At 33.2% G+C, this 19,780-nt stretch overlaps 1 protein-coding gene across 6 annotated transcripts in view; it reads right to left on the bottom strand.

Annotated features, from left to right (window-relative positions):
• The window catches only part of EPHA7 (EPH receptor A7), a 166,018-nt gene that overhangs the window by 99,223 nt on the left and 47,015 nt on the right, over positions 1–19,780 (bottom strand). For all 6 annotated transcript variants that reach the window (XM_081044873.1, XM_081044874.1, XM_081044875.1 and 3 more), the window contains exons 4-5: positions 9,262–9,417; positions 8,099–8,434 (exon numbers count right to left, since the gene is read on the bottom strand). In XM_081044873.1, the coding sequence (XP_080900999.1) occupies positions 8,099–8,434; positions 9,262–9,417 (492 nt within the window). The remainder of the gene's footprint in view (positions 1–8,098; positions 8,435–9,261; positions 9,418–19,780) is intronic.

The raw sequence follows: 19,780 nt of genomic DNA, 5'->3' as shown, positions 1-19,780 counted from the left end.
TTTGTATCGAATGCGCTGCTACTATCAATGTAGCACTTTATATAATTTATTAGATAATGAACTGGCTCTGTTAAAAAAAAATTGCCTTGGCTATCTAAAACAAAATACTACTATTGGTCTTTCTGCCGCTTAGCACTTTTTTTTGAAGGGGGTAAAATCACAGAAATGCATAAAATTTTTACAGCTCCCTCTCCTTGCCTCATCCACAAAAGTGTGCACACCTTCGCTGTCCTAATGAATATGGAAAATTAATAATTTCCTTCAAAATAATTGGATAGAACAAACCTATCTCAGGGATGGCTATTTGTATTAATCTGCTCAGGCTACCATAACAAATTACCACAGATTGGGTGTCTTGAAAAACAGAAATTTATTTTATCACAGTTCTGGATGGTGAACTGTGAGAGTTCTGGTCCACATATAATAAGAATTACTTTTTATAATTCTATCACGATGGACTATTCCAGGATAATGATCCTAATAGGCAGTGATATATAATCCGGGGTCCAGATTATGATGAGGGCTCTCTTTCTGGCTGGTAATTGCAGCCTTCTCGCTGGGTACTCACTTGGCCTTTCCTTAGCAGTTCACAGAGAGAGAACAAACTCTCTAGTCTCTTCTTATATAGACTAACCCCATAGGATCAGGGCCCCAAACCTATGACCTCATTTAACCTTAATTACTTCCTTATAGTCTCTATTTTCAAATATAGTCACATTGGGGATTAGGGCCTTAACATATGAATTTGGGGTGGGGGGACCCAATTCAGTTTATAGCAGTAGTAGAACTGACTTATTGCACAAATTAACTGTTTCTTCCCAGATACTTCAATATCTTATCCACAAAGTAGCAATTCTGAGATCAAAAAATGTAAAAGATTGAGATGTATTAAACTGAAACTATAAGAGGCTACTTAAAACACCTTATGATGGGTTTCTTTCAAATGTTTACATAGTCCTTCCACTAAACTATACGATCAACTTGTCACTCTAACCCAAACACAAGCATACGTACTACATTAAACATATTTATAAAAGCAGAAAAGGGTGGATTTGACAACTCACAAAGATACTGGGATTGGTGAACATGGAAATGTGATGAAGATGAAAGTGTGGGGATGAGAACACAGGCTGCTTAGGGGCATTTCTTTACATATGGCATGCCCTATTGTACAAATTAGCATGATTGAATTTGCTCTGCCTTTCAGATACGAAAGGCTTATAAAATAACTAGAAACACAATAGAAATGCATAATTTGAATGGCTTACTATTAAAGGAATTTCAGTTGATCTTTCTGCTGCAGGGAGCATCAGTGTGTGTATGTAGATATGTTTTAACAACATTAAAACTATTTCTATAAAATGTTTTTGTTCCTAGTACTGTTGGTGTTTCTTGCATTTCTGTCTCGTTTCACCTTCTGGAAACTGTCACATTAATATTACTCAATGTAATCAGTAAATGCTCAAACAAGAAAACATCTTTTCTTAACATCATGATCCCTTAAAATATAAATCAAGCTTACACATGCCTAAGAAATATCAAAATATATAAACTTAAATGGACTTAATTTCTTTTACTTATAACATGTAGTACTGTTTTAAATCATTGAAAAAAAATTATCTGAGTTAATTTATGAAAAAAATAGTCACAGTCGAATCACATTAACAAATGTGAGTAAAGATATTCCTGACAAATACAGGAATTAGCTTTTGGTACTGTGTTTTTAAACTAATTTTGATTAGTTTGTTATACCATATAACTCTATGCTCATATTTCATTTGACATATTATATAAACATTACAGAAATATAAATAAAGGGAATACTGAAGCAAATCTCACTTTTGACAGAGAAATAAGATCTGGGCCCTTGAACACATAAGGGAAATAAGTCAAATTAGGATATTCAGGGGTATTTTTAAAGTTTCTTAAAGAAGGGAAATAAAAGAGAAGTCAGAAGGAAAAATACTATAGTTACTAATGCTCTCTTCTAGAGATTACATTTGTTATTAATATCCTCAGGAAATAACTTCTTCGTAGGTCCCTTTTTCATTGAACAGTGATTTATCATCAGACTACTAAATCAATCTGAAAATTCCAATATAAAGGAATAGAGATAGCAGCCCATGATGAGATTACGTAACACTAATTCTGAGGTAAGCAGTGTACCTGATCACAATAATCTACATCACCACTGTATACTTTACCGTGTGACCTTTGTTAAGTCATACACTCTAAACTTCAACATTTTACCTATAGGTAGTATTAATACTTGTCTTACCAATTTTATAAATTTACTTCAGATTTTAATGATATAATGTATGTATGTAAAAGTGCTATCTGAACCATTCATCTGTATACAACAAAATTTATGATGAGGGAAACGAAACAGTTATTTTTGAGAGAGACTCCATAAGGTATTTTTGTAGAGAAATTAAGATATCTCTCCTTACCATATTGGCAGACTTGCTGATACTTCCTTATATTTTTAGAAAATGTCTTCTGCATATGTTTTTTCACAGGTATCAAGGCTAAGCAGGAATGTGTGTGTGTGTGTGTGTGTGTGTGTGCATGTAGTGTGTATGTGTGTATATATTATATATATAATATAATATAAATACTCTATCTATCTATGTATACCAACTACTATATGTAATACATCAATGTTGTGTGGAAGATATACAAAGTTGAAAACTTAAACCAGGGTCACTAATGTCACTTGTCTATTCAGAAACATCCTGGCTACCCCACTTGTCTATCTATCATCCGTCCTTCCCACAAACCCTTATTCATGCAATTCATACCAGTGTTCCCTAAACACACCCTGAACTCTGCCCCTCTTATTCTTTTGCAAGATTTAAGTATCTGTAATGGATATTATGATGGACTGCCCACATCCTTTTGGTGAAGGACTCAAGAACTTATTTGTCCAGCTGCTCAGATAACTGCCAGAAAGCAGAGCTCTCTTCCCTTTAGAATTTCCTTGTCTGAAAAATGACACCGTGCTCCCTTCTAGGGCAGCCTGAAGCCAATGTCTGGACAACACAGAGGTATAAAAGCTTACCGCTGTCTTCAACTCAGGACAATCTGAAGTTCCTGTACAGGTGTAGAACTCCCCGTGGAGTTGGCTGATGATTACAGTGAGACCACATCAAAGCTCATCTTCCCCTCTGCTCAGTTAACACACCCTTCCCCTCTCATCCGACGGTGCTGATCCCAAAAGCACCTCCTAAAACACTTCCTGCACACTAGTCTCCATCTAAGCGTCTCCTTCCTGGGGAGCCCAACCTGGGAAATTATATTCTTTTTCAAGAGGTTACAGTTTTCATCCTTATTTCCAATGCTTTCTAGAGTATTATAACAGTTATCAATCTCATTGAAATTAAAGTATCTGTACGCATATTATTCAGCTATTGATAATTTGCAATCAACAGTACACTGAACAATGTATAGTTTGTATTGTATTATGACTCTGCCCATTTAATTATGGACATAAGATGGGATCTTAGAGGTCTTCTGTCTCAAATTTCTCCATTACTTAGGAGGACTACATGAGACCAAAGAAGTTAAGTGACTCAACTTGGACAGTTTTTTCAAACACATTTTACATTTAAAAAGTACCAGAACATAGTGTACAATAACTAGCAACCCTTATTATTATTATTTTTATTATTAATATAATTATTGTAGTACTCTAATATGCCCTTTTAAAAATTCTAATAAATATAACTGCTACAAAGTTAAAAGTTCAGCTTTTATGAAGAGTCAAATAGCATGATACCATTTCGGAAGAAAATTGAAGTTCAAAGAGCTGAAATAACTTGTCTAAAATCAAGTAATTATATTATCGAATATCAAACCCTATGACTTCCTATTCATGTCTGACTGTTTTCACTCTTGTAAAATCATTTAACTTTTCTTATGTATGACTAGTTTCCTCATTGGAATAAATGGCACAACATTTGTTGTACAGCTAGTACACAGAAATAACTCAGATAGTGAAGACATAGATAAACATAGCTGTTTGTTAAACATATTGTTCACTGACCTGAACAATAATTGTTAAGTACCTTCCTTAAGTCTCTTTGGAGGAAAGACCACATTTTGTAATTTTGTATTGTTTTTCTAACCAACTTAAAAATTGCTTAGCTGCTTAAATGATCCCACAGTGAATGAAGGTATTACAGAAAGAGACAATAATTTTAGGGTGACCTGTTTTCATGAACTTTCATACTTCTGCAGACCATTCTTCTGGTCATGCAATTGGTCTATGGAAGAATTATAGTGCAATTATAAAGTTTTAATGGGGGAGGTTCTCTTGAGAGCCTAGCATATGACTTATCTGTCCTCCTTCTGGCAAAACCAAATCCATTCTGAAGCTCTAGATTGATTGGAATCTTTTCCGAGAGGATTTTCCTTTTTTCCATAAATAGAATGAATCATTCCTCCTTCAGAGTTCTGTATTTTGTACTTAATGTTGTCGTACAACATGCATCCCTATATATTCAAGTGCCCTATCATGAGTTGTGCAACTACATACGTATCTACAAGAGTGTGAGCTTCTCATAAACATAGGGCCATTATTTACCTCCCTATCAGAGCGTCCTCCATAGTGCTTGACACACACTACTCAGTATAGTTGGATGAATTAATATTTTTAAAGTAGCATTTAAATAGTCAGCTCTTAAGAACACATGTAATTATTAAGATCATTTTTGTTCAAGAGAGCCTCCCAATGTAAAGAAGAGGAGCATAATGCCATAAATCAAATGCATATGCTTTCCCCTTTACCTATATTTTTTTTAAATGTCTCCAACATACGTAAGTTTGATCTGTGTGACTTTACCCTTAATAGGTCAATAGCATTCCTAACAAAACAAAACAAAACAATGATAAAAATAATATATTTCGGCCATTTTATGTAGGTCATATGTTCCTGATAAGTAACTACAAAAATTATCTAAATGTGACTATCACACATTATGCTTTTCCATACACATCTCCTCTTAAAGCTACTTATTGATTGGAATAAGAACCTCAGTCTTAAAATAATTTGTGACTTGCTAATATTCACATTTTATACAGGCCAAACAAAATTAATTTGTTCCTCTTCCAATGTTGTAACACATAATTGACAATTCTGGGCCTAACTTATTTCCCCCTACATTGCAATAGATGAAGAATTTAGTGTGTTTTGCCTTGACACGTTCACAAAGAGTTACATAAAAAGAGGACTAATCCACATCCATCTTGCTATTCACTCAATTAACAGTTTTATAATACAGAGTTGTAAGTTTTCTTTGATATTGTTTCATTTAACAGGATAATACAGGAAGCTAGATATTATTTTATTCCCATTTTACCCATAAAGAACTATAGTGATTTCATCCATGAGCATGTACCTCATAAGTAGCAGAACTGGGACACAGTCCGCTTACACCAATAAACCCTACTCCTACCCTGAGCAAGGACAAAAGGTCCTTCATGTATTTCCATTTCCACAAACACTGGTATGGAGCTCCACACTAGAAACTTTAAGAGAAAGGAACTACAAAGTATACGCATTACCTTTCAAACACTGGAGGATTATATTCCATCCTTACTCTGTATTCTTGCCCAGACTCATGCAGATTCTCTTAATAAGCCATTTTATACTAGGCATCAATGGATTGCTGATGAGGGGGATAACTGACCAGAGATTCAGATTTAAATTCATTATTGAAGTGACTACAGCATAAACTAGGTGGGAGGAAATGCTGTTTGGTTAATGGATAATAAGAAGTTCAAGGATCATTGCAGGTTTTCATCACAGTCATGAACATGGACAAAGTTTCAAATCTTCCCCCCACCCCCTTAAAAAGAGAAAAAATATAGGGATGGGCAGGAAGTAGGTACACAGATTCAATAGAACGACAGTCACTCACATAATCTAAATTTCCTCTGTTAAAAAATAAAACTTTTAAAATCACCACAGCTTGCTGCCTTATTTAAACTCATTTCTTTTCAAAAGTAGAAAAAGCTAACAGAGAAAGTTAACAGTACAACAGTGTAGATTCACGAGCTTTTAGCATTTGTGATGTAGTTGAGACTAGGCAATTGTGAATTGATATTTTAATACAAAAGTGCAAACCTAGTTTGCCTTTTAACCTTATTACATTTATTTTGTTTCTAAAAAAATTAATAGGTTTATTGAGGTATAATTTACTTACTATAAAATTCACTCATTTTAAGTACATAATTCAATATATTTTTAGTATATTTACAGAGCTGTGTATAACCATCACAATCTAATTTTTGAACATTTAAATTACCTCCCCCCCAAAACAAACAAATCTAGTGTGCTCTTAACCAGAAAAGGAATCAATACACAAAGCCATTTTACCTAACTACTGTGAGATACTTCATTCAGGAATTTATGGAAAATCTATGACCCACTTAGCCTGTGTAGTATTAACTTGAAAAAAAAATTGAACAACAGACATTTAAAGAGTAAGAAAACAGATTCTTCAAGTGACCTATTTGGCAAACTCTCTTTGTGGTATCAGTTCAGCATCTTTAGATAATATTCAAAAAGAAATTAAAATGTCCCTTTTTATACTTAGTATTGGCAGAAGACAGCAACTATTCTAGCTCAGTAGACCTAAGTCCTATTAATGATTCCAAAGATAGCTCCAGGGTCACAATGTTGAACCCCAAATGTTTCAAACCCACTCACTATAGAGTTACAAAGACAAATTTGGATATAAAGCAACACAAGTAAAAATATGTAAGGACAACAGCATTTAAAAATATTAATAAATAGGGTAAAGATCAGGAAAATAAATCAATCCAAGTATCAGTTAAACTAGTTATGTTTTTTGTTCAATTTTTGAAGATTTAGAAGTCTCTATGTAATTTTACTTCTAGATTTCTACTTTTACACAGGAGATCTGATTTGCAATAGCCTTTTAAATAAACATCAAAAATAAATCTTTAGAGAAAGAACCTACTAAACTGTTTAAAATGGTAAGCAGGAGATCATATGCATAGTTTTCATTATGAAGACATAATTTAAACAGGTAAAACTGGCATAGTAATGAAGAATAGATTAATTTATGTCCAGGAATTTGGGATGATACTGGTTTTTGACAGTCAGCCAAAGAGCAAAAAGACCTTGTTATACCTTCTTATGATGCTGGCACAACTCAGGACTTTAGTGCAGGTCCAATTTTATTAACGACAAATGCCATAGCTCTTGGATACGTCTACTACATAGCATCTTCCTTCAGCAGCAAGAATTTTCAAAAGTTGAGGAAGCCCTCTATTTCTGAAACTTCCTTCAGTAATAAGATTTTTCTGAAGGTTTAGAAAGTCTCCAATTCATGGAACTTCCTTTCCAACTTGTATTTTCAAAAATATATGTAGCACAGCAAAGAATGACTGAGTATGGCATTTCAAATGCCGGTGGAAACTGCTTTCAGGCTAAAGTATCAGTTCATAATCACCAAGGCTATTATATTTCCTAATCCATTTATTTTGAAATCCTCATGAGATCTACCAAGTACTCATTCCAATATTAGGGACATTAATATAATCACAAATCTATTGATGAACTTACAATTCTGTCATGCAAATTTTAATGCAGACTTGCCATATATTACAGACATCACATTCTATGTGGTAAAAAACTGGTTAACACTATGAGAGACAGTGCCACCAACTCTTTTATTATTCCTAATTATCATGTAGATTTTGATCATGAGCACATATCACACACAAAAAAAGGTAAAAATGTAAGAAACATCCTACATTTCATTTTACCCAATATTTTCACTCTCCTCTTCTAGCTCTTTCAACAGAGTTGCTTGTCTTAGAGCAGTCTTAACTGGTTTACAATTTATCCCTTTTATTTCTCCTGCCAGATCTCTGGAGGAGATGTTAATGAGTCTAGTAATGGTTTAACAGGCAACAGGAGGAATAACAAAGAAAAGTTAAAGGTGTGAATAATCAACAAGCTGGAATAATTGAGTTCTGTGTAGCCAAGTTAACTAAATATTCAAGGGAGACACCTCATTTATGTAGTGACATTATTCACTTAGTGGAGACAAACACAAAAACATACCTGCTTGACCAGTGGTGATACTGACAGCTGCAAAGAGCCTCTGGGACCGGCTTAAGTCAGAAACTCCATTTACGGCTTCAACTTCAAAAGTATAATTAGCGTGGGCTAGCAAGTCTATGACGGTGACATAGTTGTCCTCTAATCCAGTTTGCTGGGGCATGTACCCAATGTGACTCCCACAGGGCACACATTCGCCCTGCTCCCAGCTGCATCGCTTACACAGTATCCTGTAGGTCACATCGTTTCTTCCCCCGTTGTCTGCAGGAGGACTCCATTCCAAACTTACTGTGGTTTGGTTGATGTTGAAAATGAGATTCTGTGGTGCAGATGGAGGCCCTTTGGAAACCAAAAATAAACAAATAAACAAAACTAGGGAAAAAAAAGCAAACAAACAAAATGAATGGTAGGATCTGTGTGGGGCATTTAGCTAGTGGCTCAATTACCATACAGAAAACTAGTTGAAATGCTTTCTTTCACATAAACATTTCATTACCTTTCCTAGAGAAGCCGTATAAAAGCCTCCTTGAATTCACTTGGCAAGAGGCTTTATTTATTTTCCATTTAATATGTCAAAAGGAAAACAGGATAACAACTGTCTTTGTACTTTCACCACGGTCTTTAGCTATTTTCCTTCCAAGCAATTAAAAAAGAACAGTTAATGTACCTAAAAAAAAACAGTTGTGCCGTTGTTTAAAAATAGTTTTCCTTTTAACCGTACAATAGAGAATACATCTATTCATTTTTAATGTGCTCAAGAATGATTTACATGAGTGCCTGGGATTGGCTTTGTGTTCAGGTCTCTCAAAGAGTAATTGATGCACCAAGATGTGAGATTTGCTCTATTGAGTGATGGAATTTTAATTCAGAAACCTTTACTTCTTAATCACATTTCATATACCTGTAAGACTCAAATAACTTTTACATTTTATTTATGATTCCTATTAGATAGATGTGAAAAACACTTTTAAAATACATCTTGATTTTGCGGACGTAAAAATGACACTGAAGTTGGTGTAAGATGTATCGATTTTACATTATTGTCTAGCTGTACCAGTTGATGAAAATTTTTCAATATTTAGGAATAATTATCTTGATGTTCCGAAAATATAAATGAGTGGAAGGGATATGAAAGTCCTTCTTTAAATTGACTGTGATGAACTTACTTGTGCACGCAACATATGGTGGGTCAGATGGAGCCCTGTAATACCCATCCTCACATTCACATCTCGAAGAGCCTTCTTTATCCGAAAAACTATGAGTCGGACAACGAGAGCACTGAAGATCTTGAGAGGAAGATTTGTAGAACCCACGGCCACATGCTGGGTATGTAAAAGAAAGTGAAAACAGAAACATAAGAGAAATCAGACCCCTTTTTTAAATTTTAGTAATATTTAGCAAAAAATAAAATATAAAATTCCATTTGTGAAAAACAAACTCTTTATGATAAAATGTTTTAACGTATGTATATCAATAACTCAATTTTATAATATAACATCTTAAAACAAAATAATAAAAACCAAATGATACAGCAAACGTGCCCCTATAGTTGGCACAGTCCCAAGTCGAGAGCCCCAAATTGAACACAAGCATAATTTATTTACACAAAAATCTTAGGCTATTTAATTCAGGGTAACTCTGATTTCAATATAATGAACTTGTTTGTTGATTTGCATCAGCATACTTCAAAATTACATCTGCAAATTAATATAGCTGTGAACTATTTTTTCATGTATTAATTTGATGTATAATGAAAAATGTTGAAATAGTTTTAATCACCTACTAAAAATAATAATGATGTAAAAAAATTTCATATGAAAACTACAGAAAATGTTTTCCCTACAAACATTCAGGAAAACTTCAAGGTATAATTTCAACCACTTTAACTTAGAAGGCAGGTTCCTTTCCACTAAGTGAACTTCCTTGTTACTAAAAATAGTGAAATCCCATGAATAGGAAAAACCTATTCTACCAGAATTAAGGAGAAAACCATCAACTGTAATCAGACGCGGAGTGTTTCTCCTCAGCTGACAAGAGGCTTAGCTGCATTCACACTACTAACAGCAACTGCTCTCAGCAACGAATAGGCAGGTACTGAAACCGTCCCTATCACAGCCAAGAGAAGCTGCTTTTACTCTCTGAGATCCTATTTGCTATTAAATCAAGTAACCTTGAACCATTTGCTATCACCGGATATTTTATATATTTAGTAAATTAAATGTTCATTATTTCCACAACAGTTTTATTAACAAATGGTATTATGCATTGAATATATTAAATATATTCAATTTATCCTTCATAGTTATTAAATGAATATCTAAGTTTTAGTGACCTTCACATTTAATAGAAATTAATAGATCATATCTATAAAGATTAGCAAATATTTAACATAACTTCAATTATAACTTTTTAATTTATTATATTCAAGTTTATTTAATGTTCTCAACTTAGGCATTATTCAGTAACTTAATCATATTTTCACTTTTGGGTGGGGAAAACAATCCCTTCTTATCGAGATAGTATATTCTCCAGAAAAAGTTGAGTCATTTTCTAGTTTTGTTCACATGCTGAATATTTAATGCATAATTCTGATACAAGTGAAAGCTCAGAATTATGTGAGTTTCAAGAAAATAAGGCTGTTTTTACATGAACAAGATTGGTATTATAGATAACTTAGAAACTTATCTTAAAGATATGCTATACTGTGATAAGTGATAGATATGAAAACAGAATTATAAGCATCTCTTTGTGAATTAACAATCCACTACTGCCCTCAGAAGCCAGCCTGCCTTTTGCTTGCTTCCTCGAGTCATACAAGTGGAAAACACTCATAACACATTACGCGAAGAAGCTTAATGCATCTTCACATGTTCTCAGCAGCAATTACTAAAAGTCTAAGGCACAAAGAGAACAACGAGATTGATTACAAAATAATATAACAAAATTATAACACTTAAAAATATGTCTAAAGATACCATCTTGCCACAGAAAAAAAATGGCTATTTGGTAGTATAAAGAATTTAGCATGGAAAAAAAAAAAAAGAATTTAGCATGGATTTCTCGGGATGGAAATTCCTTTCTTTAAGTATTTACTGTTTCTTGTGCTATGCATTATCTCTAATTCAATGATCAGATATAACATCCATGAAACAGAGAAGGCAATGCTTTATCCACATGCTGCAGCTTAATAACATTAAGACTCAGAGAATTAAAAGACATAGATAGATAGATATAGATTCATAGATGTAGATTTATATAGATATGAGAGAGAGAGAGAGAGAGAGAGAGAGAGAGTGAGAGAGAGAGAGAGAGACAGAGAGAGAGAGAAAGAGAAAAAGAGAGAGAAGAGGTATATGCTTAGAGTGTTAATGACATGTGTGCATTTACTTACTTTTTACAGGGAGAGGAGGTTAGGAAGCAGGGGCATGGGGTACAGAACAGCAACATGATTTAACAACTACAAGGTAAGGCTTCCAGAATTGCAAACTACCTGGAGGAATCCCTCAGGATTCACATTCTTCCACTGCAAATAAAAGCCTCTAACGGATGGCTTATTCCCATTTTTCTCACAAATAAGGAGGTGCATTTTTGCTTAACATTCGTGATTTACAGAATATATATGCTACCTAATGTAGAGAAATTTAAATCCTTATCACTCAACTTTCAAATTACATTAAATTCTGTTACCACTTTAACAGATGGGAAAACAGATTTGAAGCAAAAGTAACCTGAGTTTTTCAAATAATTCTGTTTGTCTAGGTTAAAACTGGATTTAGAACACAGGACTACTGATACTCAACCATATGCCATTCCACCAGCCTGACTGCTAAATGAGCCAAAGTTGGGCACTTTTTCAATGGTTCCCAATTGCTTTAGCAACCCTAAAAATTAATTTTCAATGGGTCCCTATTGTCTTGTATTATACCTTTTACCAATTTAAAACTATTTTAATTTAGAAAACTATGAAATAATATTCTAGCATACTTTACAGAAGTATTATTAAATAGATATTCTCAATTTCACTATGAATTTTGGCACTGGTGATGACTTCTAAATGATGGAGTACACGTATGGCTATTATTAAATAGATAATGATAGAGGTAATACTGGAAAGATGTGGTCATAAAAGTCTTAACATTTTATCTGTGAAGTAATATTATGTTTCAGTTCAGTTAATACTGAAAATAATGAGTTGCATCAAGACAGTTTTCCCTTAACCTCTAAGGAACTATTAATGTAGAGTTATTTAAAACCTATATAGTAGCCTCCCCTACCCCCACCATGGTTTTGCTTTCTGTGGATTTGCCTTACCACGGTCTCAGTTACCCATTGCCAACTGACATCCTCCATGATCAAGGATCATCCCAAACAGATGTACTGTCAGAAGGTCAATAGTAGCCTAACCAATGTCACATCGCCTACTTCATTTACCTCACTTCATCCCATTACGTAGACAATGCATCACCTCACATCAGCACAAGAAGAAGGGTGAGGACAGTACAACGGAATTTTGAGAAGGAAAGAGAGCGAGAGAGAAAGAGAGAACCCACTCTCACATAACTTTTATTAGAGCACATTGTTATAATTGTTCTATATTATTAGCAGTAACTCTTGTTAATCTCTTACTGTGCTTAATTTATAAATTAAACTTTATTATAGGTAAGTATGTATGTATGTATGTATGTTATGTATGTATGTATGTATGTATAGGAAAAACAATATATATAGGGTTCAGTACTATCCAGGGTTTCAGGTATTCACTGGAGATCTTGGGATGTATGTCATGTAGATAAGGGGGGACTAATATACAAAATCTTTGGAGCTATGGCATTAAGAGTCAAGCCAAGAACATGCATCAGCGTAAGCTGTGTCCCTTAGGATAACAGTGAGCAATTATGTAGTTAAAAGGGAAGTAACAGATGCTCTCAAAATTAAAATTTTAGATGAGATATCTACATAAAATAGGTTGTGTGAAATACTCAGTGAGAAAAACTGGGGTAAAGTGGCATATCTGAGAGTCAACCACATAAAGAAGAATTAGATGAGTTCTGTAACTTTTCCCAAAAAAATGTTCCATAGAAATCAAGGCAATTTCTCCTCTGTATAAATGCAGCTGGTTTTCTAAAAGGTACCAGTAAAAAAGTTTTTATGGGTAAATGTGCCTTCTGAAATCTCAATCAAAGATAAATTCCCATCACACATAACTATGATGTATATGCTGTCAGAAGGTCAATAGTAGCCTAACCAATGTCACATCGCCTTCTTCATTTACCTCACCTCATCTCATCACGTAGATGTTGCATCATCTCACATCAGCACAAGAAGGGTGAGGAATCGAGAAGGGATACAGGAACAGCTTTCAGGAATTGTGCAATTGCAGTTTTAGAACTTTTCTTTTGCTTTATTTCTCAATTTGTTCAACAGCATTTGAACGCAAAGCAAAGTTAATCTAGTATGTGTCTATTGTAAAGTTAGGTATAATAAGAAACACAGCATTTTAATTTCCTACCTTTTGATATTTTTTGTTTTTTAACTGAACATTGTTTTAAGTTAATGTTTCATTTTATTGATGAAAATTAGTAATACATATAAAGTTTATTTTCAATATTTCATTTCTTTTGTAAAACAATCTTTCACCTCTTATTTTGGTAATAGTACTTTTATCAGTGTTATCACAAGGCCTGGCATTGATTCTTTTGACTTTTTTTCAGACCTTAGGGCCTTAATGAATAAAACAGCATAGGACCCTTTTCCTAGAACCAAGAACTATGATCTTGTCAGATTTCATACACTAAGCAAGTTTTCACCTAGTCTGTTCTTTAAATGGAAAACCACCAAAGAAAAAGGGAATCTAGGAAGCACATTTAACTTCTGGTTTACCAGACAGTATCAATATTATCTACTGCAGTATATCCACTAAATCATATTACAATATACTCTATTACAAGACCTGTTATAGTACTACTGCAATGAAATAGATGTAATTATATTTAACTTTTATTAAATAATAATATTGTCCCTATGTAACTAAATTGGTTCAAACAATATTTGGAATTCAAATTCTTTTACAAGGAACACAGAAGGGAATGGAATTTCCTATTTATAAATGAATTGCTTAAGAGTTATAATACTGTAACAAAATCCTAAACAGAGATATGTAAATATATAAAAGAGTTGATACTAAATCTTTATATTCTGTTTCTCAGTTAAACTCTCCTAACAATCACATCCATAGTTGTCTACAATGGATGTCAAGTGTTTAAGCACTAGGGTGCCAGGTCTTTGAGTATATACTTGCATGAGGCAGTCCATGGAACAATCTTGAGTACTGACTAGTGTAACAACTCTGCATTCTCGATGAATGATTTTAAAGGTCATCCTAAAATCCACAGACAACTCTCCACCCTTTAGGCTAAGTAATTAGGTGAAATGGAGTATCTCTTTCTTTTGAAAGAGGGTACAGACACTCAAACATACCCTGCTTCTTTAGGTTTTATTACCTGTAAGGATAAGCTTGAGGGATATCCTATCATATTATATTTCTAAGGACCCTCTACCACAAACTGGTTATCCCAGAAAATCCACATACTTCTAGATTCCTCTACATCAAAGAAAGATTTCCTGGTCCTTCATGAACTAGTTTTTAAAAATATTGAACTCAAACTTTAATCTCAGACATACTTGACATCATCCTGGACATTAAGGCACTGATCATCCATTACCTTAACTCAACTATGCTCCATGACTGCACATTAGCGATGGTTTGAAAAGACACTAATGCCTTGGCCCTGTCACAGTAATTGAATTATTCCTAAAACTTGGACATTTCTATATTTTAAAAGCTTTCCAGGTTTTTAGAATCTGCATTCTGGCGGTTCTTTTCTCAGACTATGAAAGTCTCTAAACAATGCATGATAGCCAAATATGTCCGCCAAAAAATTAATGAGGGAGGTAAAGTGAGATATTATGGAGAAAGTTAATAAATTATATTTAAAAATATAAAAGAAAATTAATAGGCCAATCAAAAAATAGGCAAAGATTCTGAATAGATATTTCTCTATGGAAGATATAAAAATGGCCAATAAACATTCAAAAAGATGCTCAACATCATTAGCTATGAGGGAAATACAAATCAAAACCTCAGTGAGATACCACTTGTACCCAATAGGATAGTTATAATAAAAAAGACAGATGAAACAATTGTCAGTGGGAATGTGGAGAAATCAGAACCCTTATACACGGCTGTCAAGAATGTAAAATGTTGCAGCCACTTTGGAAAAAAAAATTAAAATGGCAGTTCCTCAAAAAGTCAAACATGGTTACCATATTACCCAACAATTCCACACCTAGGTATATAACCAAGAGAAATGAAAACATATATCGACACAAAAATTTATACATACACGTGCCCAGCAGAATTATCAATAATAGCCAAAAAAGGGGAAACAACACAAATGTCCATCAACTAATAAATGAATAAACACAATGGAATATGATTCAGCAATCAAAAGAAGTTAATATTGACACATGCTACAACATGGATGAGCCTTGAAAACATTATGCTATGTGAAAGAATCCAGTAACAAAAGATCACATATTATATAATTTTGTTTACATGAAATATTCAAAATAGGCAGCTTTATAGAGATAGAGAGTAGATTAGTGGTTGCTAAGGGCTGGGCCAGTGAGGAGAAATGGTGAGGGTCTGTTAATTACTACAGATTTATTTTGGGAGTGATGCAAATGTTCTAAAACTGCTTTGTAGTGATAGTTGTACAACTCTATGACTATTAAAAAACACTGAATTATTCACTGTAATGGGTGAATTGTATGGTATGTGAATTATATCTCAGTAAAAATGTTATAATAAAATTCATTAATGCAACTTCAAACTGAACATTTAAGTAAGCAAACAAAGAAATACCAAATTTTATCAGTTGATAACATATCACTTTGCCTTTCCAAAGACATATATTCTATACTTGTCTATTTTTATAAAGCTGTATCTAGGTATAATAAATTAACTATGAATTATTTAAAATTCTGGAAAATCAATAATAAATATTTCTTTTTCCCGATTTGTTCATTTCGGTGTTACATAAATAATTTATCTTTGACCTGAGGAGTAGCAATTTTATTTGCATAATTTTGTAACTTAAAAGAAATATATTCTTATCAATACCAAGTTTATATTTAGGGGATTTTTGATACATTATATACAAAGTGAGTTTTTAGTGAAAATGGATGTTTAGGCTTTAAACATCCTTATTTTTCACCCACATCACTTTGCCTGACAAGGGCTGGTTTCTCCCCCCCTCCACCCTTAGCCTCCCATGAGCTAACTGCATACAGCTAGACTCAGCTTCCTCAGGTCTTACTTTGTTTCCAGACCTGACTTTGAGCACAATTGAATTTTTTTTTCTGAAGGAATTATGTGTATGTGTCTGTGTGTAAAATATGAGGTTTTGCAGATGTTTCCGGCCACAGTTATGCAGCTGCAAAAGTTTATTAATTACGAACTATAAGTGGATTGTTCTGTAATTGAAAGTTTCTGGGATTTAATATTATCGTAGAATCTACATATATATATAGTTAGGGATTGTAATGAATGCTGTTATTTTATTTATTACAAATGGACATTTTATTTAATTCAGGCAAAGCTAGTCTGTTTCCATCAGAGGTTTCAAATATTTGTGTCATATTAATACTGCAAAGAGGAAAGCACAGCTTGTAGGAATAGAACTCCCACAGCTCAAAGTGCTGACCTCATGTGGGATGGACAGATCCAGAGTCTGTATTTTAATCCTATTGACAGTGCCTCAGTGGGAATAATTACAAAAGTCTGCCTTAAAAGCCAGATCTCCTGTCACTGATATGCTATGATTTTTCACATTGAGAATGAACAGCGGGCAGGGAGTATAAAAACAACATGATGTAATGAGTATATTATAGTTTGTGAGGCACCATCCCAATTACCCTACAACTAACTTGTAAGAGTTTAGAAAATAAATGATGCATAATATAAAGTTTGTGATAACAGGTGTTCAAGTGCTGAAAACAATTTGGGAATTTTTAATGCTAAAAAGAAAAATTAATTTCAAGGTATTATAAATATATCTTATTTATTTGTTATTTAACTGAGCACTCAATGTTTTATTGATACTATACAGTGGGAAAGAAACAGATATACGCTTTTGAAAGTTTCATTTCTAAGATTCTGACTGAGAAAATGAAATAAAACAAAGCATTATGTAAACACAGTTTTTCTTCTTTATCAAATTATCAGTTTTGAATATGCTAGGAATTTTGCTGAGATGTGGCGTTAAAATACCCTTTGTTTTACCAGAATATCACAATTCTGATGTCATTACCAAAAACAATTTTAAAAGAATAAAAGATGTCATGTTAAAACGTTCAAAATCTCGTTTTTATTCTTATTCTACTTTATAAATATTAGGCTATGTTAAAGAGGTGATGTGATACAGCAAAAGAACTGGATTTTAACTGAAATGATGTGTGTTCTAATCCACTCCACCACTTATTTACATGTAAGTTGGACAAAGCCACTTCACATTCCTGGGCTTCACTGTCCTTGTTTCTTTGTTATTAATTATTAAGTGCTATAGACACACTGGTCATTTTTATACTTGTACATGCGAAAGGTTGTTTTAACAATAACACAGTAATCAGTCATTTAGGTGTTAAAACTCTCATACAATTGTCTTCAATGAAATGTTTTCAAAACACTAATGTTTCTGCCACCATTACCACATCCTCAAAACTCCACATACAAACTAACACCCCCTTAGTCTTTCAGCGGTGTCTCAGCAAGTGTATCAGGGATCCTTAAAGCTCACGAATTCACCTCACCATTGTTAGTAAACACTATCTGAGTTCCCAGACACGTGCACATTCATTTTACTCATGCAAGTAAGAATCCAGAAATGAAAATTTCAAATTATGTAAATTACTTAAAAATCAACTCCCATAAAAGCAAAGATTCAAAATGAAATCAGACCCTTCTGGATCTCACTCAACATTGTCCTTTAGGTCCATTCTAAGAGATCAAACTACATATAAAAAAAATTATCCATGAAATCTCAGGATTTAGGAACCCCATTAGAAAAGAACTAACACACAGTAGTCTTAACTCTAATTCAAGTCTATAACAAAATAGTATAATTATGGGATTGCCATGGACTAAAACTACTTAAATTAGGGGAAGCTAGCTGACCAAACTCAAACATTACATTACTTATTTGTAAACACTAAAAAATGTGCCGTATTGATGACAATATTATTTTTCTAAAAGATTTCTTTGAGGTGATGTCAATAAACAAGAGGCAAGGAAAGTTCTTAAACAGTAATTGATGTTAGGAAGATTTTAGACGGGTATAATTTACTACAGCATTTATATAACTGTCAAGTTTATTTTCAAATATTTGTCTTAGATTCATTATTAAGTTTTGTAATTTCAGTTTTATTATTCATTCTCATTATACTATTTCTTATAGTTTTAAAACATATCGATGGAGAAAGGTCAGATAATGTAGGTTTTACATAAAAAATATAATGTAAAATGTATGAGTGAGAATTCCTCTTTTGAAAGATTAATACTCCTGTTTTAACATAATCATTTTTAAAACATTTCTTTAAAAGATAAAATTCATATTCTGAATGATAGACATTGTTAATTTCATCCATAACGTTTCACTTCAATAATGCTGAAAAGTCAATATGACTTCTTGTCCTTTATATAAATTATGAGTTTGGCTTCCCCTCCAAAAATTTGCATGATCTTTGCAAATTTACTTTCCGGGCCCAGTTTTTCCATGTTTAAAACAGGGAAACCTAATAATACGATGACCTCGTAAGACTGTTGTGAATGTAAGTACATAACTGAATGAAGAACTTAGCACAGTGCCTAGCAGAGAATTAGCACTCAATAAATAATTAAGTACTGATTATTTCACAATGTGAATTTCCATGTGAAGTTTTGATTCCACTAGTTTCTACTCCTGATAAACCATGAGCCACTTCTGTCTCTAGATGTGTACACAAACAAGAACCACAAATTATTAGACCAAATTATTCATTCATTCCTTGACTAAATAATTACTGTTTGCCTACTGTTTGCATTGTGCTGGTCAATGGACCAGTTATATCTGCTAAAAGACAAATAAGATGATATTTAATATCATATTACCTTTGACCTACCATCAAATGGCATGTATAATCATTTGGTTATGGGCTTAAGCTAATTAAATTTCTGATACCTCATAAGAAATTACTTATATCAATTATACATATTGTGCCTTACTTTGTATGTTTTGCAATGTGCTTTATTATCTCCTATTTCAGTGGTAAATATAGATAGACTCTAAAGTCACCTCCTGCCAAAATTGCCGTATTTCATCAACATGAAGAAAACTACTCAGCACAGATAGACATGCAGGAAATGCATGTAGGGACATATGATTGACCAATTATATTTAAACTGGAATGCTATTTGTGGTAGTTATTGGCTTGTTTTTCAATGAAGCTAATAGTACATCTGGCAGTATCAGAATATTCCCTGAGGGCAGGGTACCCAAAATTAAAAAAACTTCAGCTCGACCAGAAATGTGCATATAAATACAAATGTTGAGATTTCATTATGTTTAATAAAGTGAACATTTTTAGTTC

The sequence above is a fragment of the Rhinolophus hipposideros genome, assembly GCF_964194185.1.
Source record: "Rhinolophus hipposideros genome assembly, chromosome: 3".
Taxonomy (NCBI): Eukaryota; Metazoa; Chordata; class Mammalia; order Chiroptera; family Rhinolophidae; genus Rhinolophus; species Rhinolophus hipposideros.
This window is presented reverse-complemented; position numbering and strand designations above follow the sequence as displayed.